The sequence below is a fragment of the Charadrius vociferus genome, unplaced genomic scaffold (genome assembly GCF_000708025.1).
Source record: "Charadrius vociferus isolate BGI_N301 unplaced genomic scaffold, ASM70802v2 scaffold1413, whole genome shotgun sequence".
Taxonomy (NCBI): Eukaryota; Metazoa; Chordata; class Aves; order Charadriiformes; family Charadriidae; genus Charadrius; species Charadrius vociferus.
This window is the reverse complement of record NW_009647827.1, coordinates 906,632-913,552: the sequence shown is the minus strand read 5'-3', so window position 1 is coordinate 913,552 and position 6,921 is coordinate 906,632. Positions and strand designations below refer to the sequence as shown.

The following is a 6,921-nucleotide window of genomic DNA, read 5'->3' as shown; positions in this document are numbered from 1 at the left end:
GGGGCTGAGGGGCCCGTCCCCCCCGGGTCTGCCGGCACGGTGCTGGCCCGAGAGCTGGGCGGGCGCTGGGCAGAGAGCGGGTCTGCCCTGGCGGGGGGTCACTCGCCAAAATTAGCTGGGTAAAACGGGGGCAGCCCCGCAGCATGTGGGTGCAGGGGGTGCCTGAAGCCAGACAAGGGCTGAGGGCTGTCTGAGAGGGCTGTGGGGCTCCCGGGCATGTGCCTTCCTTGCAGGGCCAGTGCCAGGCTCACAGGCAGTGCTGTTTTGGGGGAACTGAGCAACAGCAGGCAGCGCATACCCCCCTCTTTGGGGGATGCATATCACCAAGCTCAGAGGGCATTTCAGTGCCTTGCTTCCTTCGCTGGGGAAAAACTCCCCCCAAGTCCTATGGGGAGCAAAGACCCCATCTGGTGCCTCCCCTCTGAGTGCTGGGTAAACTGAGGCACGAAGCAGGCAGGGCTTTGGCTCTTCTCCTACAGCAAGGGCAGACGCGGAGGCTGGCAGGGAGCCCAGGTGTCCTGCGTCCCAGTCCTGCGTCTTCCTCTGCTTCACCCCTCTGACCGCAGCAGGGTGAGCGGAGGATGCTTGCGACTGCTGTGCGTGCCCAGGTGTCTCACCCGCCCGCTCAGGGAAATTTCCATGGGTGACAGAGGCAGGGAGTGCAGTCAGGCTGCTCCGAGGACAGCCAGAGCCTCCAGCCTCACCGAGGGGGCTGGAGGCACCAAGCAGAGGCTGCTTTCCTCCCACGCCAGCCCCCACCAATACACCTCCAACCAGAGCCAGTGGCTGCTGTTTGATTCCTAATTGCTGCAGATGCAGCCTTCCCTGCCCGCGGCATGAGCTCGGCACAGCTCGGAGGGGCCGACTCGGGGAGGGGGAGGGAGGGAGACTATTTTTGGCACCAGCAAAAATATCTGAGGAGGCATCTTGCAGCGTTATTCATCTGCAGGGCCAGGGCTTTTTGCATCACAACAGGATGCTTGTCGTAATCCCTGCTTGCGTGTGCGCGCGCATGTGTATATATATACACACCCCGCGGTGTGTACACCATACACACACAGGGACACAGCATGCACACAGGGATGCACACCCCACCGGCCTCGTGCAGATGGCGTGGGTGCCCTGCAACACGCTCTTGCAGCCCCTGCAGGTCGCATCCTGGGCCCTGGGGCCATGGCACAGCTCCCCAGTGCGTGTACTGCTGTACCAGTGATGCACATGCATGCCAGGGCTCCCGCCACCCTGCCCTGCAGCCCGGTGGGTGGCCTGGGGGCAGGATACTCCCCGGTGCGCAGCCTGCCCCAAGCGCTGTGCAGGGGGCTGGTGCAGCACTCTCCCTGGGGATGCACTGTGCCGGCAGAGCTGGTTCCATGGCAAGAGGGATGGCGTTCAGCTACATCCTGTGCCGAACCTCATGCCCTGGTGACATCAGGCGCCCCGGGCCAAGGACCAAATTCTCCTCTAGCCAGAGCGGCCCGCAGGCTCTCAGGGCAAGGCTGGAGCAGGAGAGGAAAGGGGAGCTCCAGCGGGATGGCATGTCTCAGAGCCAGCTCTGTGCCCTCAGCCATCCCCTCTGCAGTGGTGACCTTCTGCCACGGGCAGAGGTTGCCACAGGCCCGGTTGGCACCGCGAAGGCAGGCAGGGCCGGGACTGGCTGCAGGCCAGAGACGTCAGCTGTTCAGGATGGGACTGTGGAGAGCTGCTGGCGATTTTGTGGGTGGCTCTGGCCTTCTGACCCTATGTTCACGCAGGGTGGTTAATGGGGCGGCACAGCTCCGGTCCTGCCCCCCGCCAGCCTGCCCTCGCCACTCGCTGCAGCTGCACGTGCCTCTCTTTGCCCTGCGGGACGGTAAACTGAGGCGCAAAGTGATGGTGTGGGTAGGAACAAATGTGGGCACCCTTGCCTCCTGGCTGCAAACTCCTCTGGATGGTGGTTTGTGTGGTGCAGAGGCAGGAGGCGTATGGCGAAGAAGGGATGGGAGGAGGCACAGAGCCAGCCCCGCCATGCCCTGGCTCTGGCAGGAGCGGGTGCTTGTGGCACTGCCCTCGGGGCTGGGTAATGGGGCAGAACCGATGGCAGCGCCGGGGCTGCAACATGCTCTTTTTTCCTGCATCTGGCACGACCGCCGGCACCCAAGTCTGTTTTACGATCGGTACATTTGCTTCCCGGCTTGGGAAAGGGAGGAGAAAAAGCACAGGAGTGGAAAATAGCAGGTGTGCCCATCAGAGCACCAAGGAAACCTAAGCCAGTGTCACCGATCCAGCCTCCCTGCCTGCTCCGGCACGGGTGCCCGCCTCAGCACCCTGTGCCAGCTGCGAAGCCCTGTTCACCTTTGCCACCCATCAGCCCTGGCTGGAAAGCCCCCGGCTGTGTTCGCATGCAGAGAGAGGGATGTGGGGGCAGTGGCTGAAAATTTTTTCTTCCTTTGCTGCTCTCAGGGAAGCAGAAAAGAACCCCCCAGCCCTTATTTACCCAGTTTAGCAGACTGCGGTGGGACAGAGCTGCAGGGAAGCAAAGAGGAGGTCAGACCCTGTGCTAGGTCAGACCAGCCTCCACCATGGGTGAAGGAAGGCTGACTGGAAAGAACGGGGAGAGGACGCGGGCAGAGCCTGACCAGATCTTGGAAGGAAACCTGAATGGAAAATTACCAGGCTGCTCTCCTGCACGCCCGAGCTGGGCTGCGTTTGTGATGCCTGCTCCCGGCCCAGGCTGAGGCTCTGGGGATGGTGCAGCACCGATCGATACCTGGGGCACCGAGTGCCTACCACCACGTGTGATGCTGTACAGAGCAGCTGCTGCCATGGAGAAACTGCTGCTTCCCACGGCCCATGCTGGGGTCTGGGGCACAGGGCCCCAAGATGGCAGTAACAGACTGTGCCAGGGATCAGGCATCACAAGGCACCAGCAAAAAACCTGACTGGCAGCTGGGCACCGAATCACCATGCCAGAGCCAGCACCAGCCAAACCAGCCTTCCCAGCTGGGTGTCTCCAGCAGGGTGAGCGCCCAGCCCAGTCATGTCACCTTCTCTAGTTGGGACGAGGCAGCAGGAAACCCCCTTCAGCGCTGCACTGGGTTAGGGCCGGGAGGGAGCAGAGGGCAGGGGGTGCGGGCACAGTCCCACAGATGCGGGGACACGGTGCACGGTGTGCACCCATGCAGGTTTGCACGCACAGGAGTGTGAGTTTGCCTGCGTGTGACATCACCCGCTGTCAGGCACACGTGCAGAAAGGTGCAGCGCACACACTCCTGCCAGCACACGGGCACCCTTAGCTGCAAGGCACCCATGGGGACCCCTGTGACCTGTGCTCCCAGCTGTGCACAGCCCCTCAGAGGACACCCGCCTGCCTGCCCAGCAAGCTGCACCAGCAAGGGCAGCTCAGAGGGTCAGTGGCGGCCCTGCCTGGCACGGATGCAGAAACTGAGGCACGGAGCAACGCACCAAGATTCCCAGTGAGAGACCGCAAAGTGCCGTGGGCTCCCCGGCTCAGCACAAGTGGGCATGGACTACATACCCCGCTGCAGCCCAGCTTTGTCCCCCGCCCCCAGCAGGCACCACGTACCGTGGGGTCCCGGGCGGGCACGTCGCAGTAGCTGTCATTCCTCTCGCAGGGATGGCTGGCACAGCGGGTGCCCGATGGTGGCAGGGCAGAGCCGAGAGTGGCGTGTGAAGGGCTGAGGGAGCCCATGGGGAGGCTGCCATGGCTACTTTTCCTCCCGTAGCTGTCCAGGTAGCCGCGGACGTAGTCAGAGTGTGCAGCAGCCTGGTAGAGACCTTGCAGGGCACCGAGCTCCTGGCGGCCCCGGGTGCTGAGGGGGCCAGGGGTGGGTGTGTAGGCGCTGTCTGAGGTGTGCAGCCCCGAAAACTCCCGTGCCAGGTCCGAGTGGCTGATAGATTTGCGACGGCTGAGAGGTGCTGTGGTGGACAGGTAGCTTGGGGGGCTGCTGGGGGCCCCCGTGAAGGTGTAGTATGCACTCCCACTCAGCCCTCCGTGGAGTGACCGGGGCTGGGTGCGGATGTACGTGGGGCTCAGGCGGATGCTGGAGTCGGAGTACAGGGGCAGCCGGCTGCTGTCATAGCCACTGGTTGGGGACAGCCCCGTGTGGTGGTACCGGGGGGAGGGCAGGTAGCTGCTTTTGAAGCCAATTTTGTCGCTGTCTGCATAAGATGTGGTTAAGGTGGATCCATAGGAGGTGTAGGAGCTGTAGCCGCTGGGCACTTTGCTGTAGGTGGTCTCAGCATAGCGGGACGAGTCAACGTACCGCTTCAGGGTGGAGGAGAGCTGGGACATGCTGGAGGCTGGGTCTCAGTGGGCTCTCCTGGAGGCATCGACTGCAAGAGAAAAGCCCAGGGGTCAGTTTCTACAGGCCGTGGTCAGCATAATGGGGTGCCCACCACCAGCACTCACCCAGTAGCTTGCTGGCTCCCGCCTTGCCTGGGGCTCCGGCAGGCAACGGCTGGAGCCCAGGGGGTGGGGGGTGCAGGAGGGCTGTGGAGTGCAGTGTGGCCATGGCTCCTGCCTCCTGCCAGCCCTCCTGGAGAGTTTGGGACAGCAGGGCCCAGCTGGCACTGCCACCCGTGTGCCTTTGGGCACCTTGTACCATAGAAGGGAGCCCCAGGGCACAGCCAGAGGCACCCAACATCCCAGCACCCACGGTCACCAAAGCCAAGGGACCACAGTGATCACCTCTGCCACACCATCCTGTGGCTGTCCCATTCTTGAGGCTGGAGGGCTGTCCCTATTGCCTCCTCCAGATGGGAGGCAGTTGCCTGGTGACTGTCATGATGCTTAGGCTCCACTCTGGCTGAGGCAGGCAGATGGGATGGACTGATCCAGCCAGCCCAGCACCTTCACCTGGTTATTCAGAGCCAGCGCTGGGGCTTGGCAGGGGGCTGGCATTTCCAGCTCGCTGCTGTAACACACCCCATTTGGCTGAGAGGGAAACTGAGGCAAGGTCAGGAATCAACGCAGGAGTCCTTGCTGTCCATCCCTGCTCCCCACTTGGTGCCTGGCACCAGGCGGTGGGTGAAGACCCCAGTGCAGCTACGACCACCTTGGTCGAACTTGGGCATGTGGGGGTCCTTGGGGAACAGCAAGGGGTCCCCTCATTGCAGGGGTATGGCACCCAAGCAGCGTGCCCGTTCCTCTGCTGCAGCTGTGCCCTGCTAGCCTCCCATCAGTAATTCAAGCCGGCGTGAGTCCTCCCAGTGAGGCCGCTGCTGTGCCCCCACCAGCCGGGCAGAGCCAGCCTGTGGCTGGGTGGGGACAGCCCAGCACTTGGTCCCCACAGGGAGCCTCCCAGTGATGCTGCTGCTGTGCCCCCACCAGCCGGGCAGAGCCAGCCTGTAGGGCTGGGTGGACAGCCCAGCACTTGGTCCCCACAGGGAGCTGGTGGCTTCTGCCCCATGACACCCACAGAGGGCAGGAGAAGGGGACAGGGACAGAGGTGCCCAGAGCACAACGGAGCCAGCGCAGAGCTGGGACAGGGCAGCATGGCAGTCAGCAGCCTTCAGCACCAGCAAACACAGGCTGTCCGGAGCGAGAGGAAAGTTTGCTCTCAGCACACGTACTGGTGGAGTGATGGCTGGTCCCCTACCTGTCCTGGGGGCTGCGGCAGGCACCATGGTGACCAGGACCCCAACCTCCTCTCCTGGTGTTGCTGGCACTCAGCTCCCTGGGTACCTGGTGTCCCTTCCCTGGCAGGACAGTGGCTCATGTGGCTCTGAGAGTCTCCAGTCACCCGGGAGATGACCCTGATTCAGAGGCTTTTCCCAGCACGGCCAGGGCGGGCTCTGGCCCAGCTCCAAACCGGGAGGTGACGGAGACGGTGCCTGGCCCGGCCCCCACACAGCCCCGGCAGCACACAGGGCGCATCCAGGATTGGGCACGGGCACTGGATTGCCGGCAAGAGGAGCCACCGGACATGCCCTCCCCTAGTGGGACCCCCTGCCCGGGGGAGCCAGCAGCACCCCTCTGCAAATGTCACCCCGGGGACAGGAGCCACCCGGAGCCTCCCTGCCACGGCCCCAGCACACGTGCCCTGCATTTTCCATGGCAGGCAGCCGAAAGCGATCCCTGTGAAACGGGAGTGATAGGAGGGTGCCGTGCATCGCGGGGATGAGACCCCGTGGCTCCAAAGACCCTGGGGCAGGGGGTGATGTGGCTGCTGTGTCAGCTCCCCCAGCCACCCCTGCCCATCTAAGCCCGGTGTGGAAATGCCCCAGGACTGCTTTTAGGAGATGGTGGTGAGAAGCACCATCCAGCCACCATGGCCTCCTGGTGGGCAGCCTGGCTTTCCAGCCAGCTGGCTGCATCCTGGTTGCTGTTGTTATTGCCCAGGGAACAACCATCCCACAGTGGAGAGGAAACTATTTACAAGCAAGAGCAAGGTGGAGCACACAGACCTGTTTGGGAACGGAGGCTGAGGGGTGAATAATCTGCTCCCAGGCCAGGACTCTACGAAACACCTGGATCTTCCTGGCCAGGCTGTGGCTGCCCTTGCCAGTACTGGAAGGGCCCAGGAGTGGTTCTGCCAGCCGGGATGCGATATGCACAGTGGGGAATTTTGCTTGGAGGGACATGGGACCCTGGCCAAGGGACTGGCACCTCCCATGGGTGCCAGAGCAAGAGCAATGGATCCCCTCGGCTCCCAGAGACCCCATGCCTGGCTGCCAGCCTTGCTGGGACACGGAGCATCCTGGCACAGGGACCCTCTCTGGGCTGCCCCTGCTCCCCATCCCCCTAGCCAGCAGAGAAGATCCAGGCCCAGGACAGGCTCCTCAGTGCCGCGACAGCCCCATGCCATCGCCCACTGCCAGCATTGCCCGTGCCCTCCCACTGTGCCGTGCCACCGCCGGCACCAGCAGCAGCTCCCCGTGGGTATGCTCAGGGAGCCTCTGCCCCCCGGGCGAGCTGCCCGC

At 63.5% G+C, this 6,921-nt stretch overlaps 1 protein-coding gene across 1 annotated transcript in view; it reads right to left on the bottom strand.

The window, feature by feature from the left end:
- The window catches only part of USP2 (ubiquitin specific peptidase 2), a 10,196-nt gene extending 5,905 nt beyond the window's left edge, over positions 1-4,291 (bottom strand). The window contains exon 1 of the mRNA XM_009882459.1: positions 3,563-4,291. Coding sequence (XP_009880761.1) covers positions 3,563-4,291 — 729 coding nt within the window. The remainder of the gene's footprint in view (positions 1-3,562) is intronic.
- Positions 4,292-6,921: the final 2,630 nt, after the last annotated feature.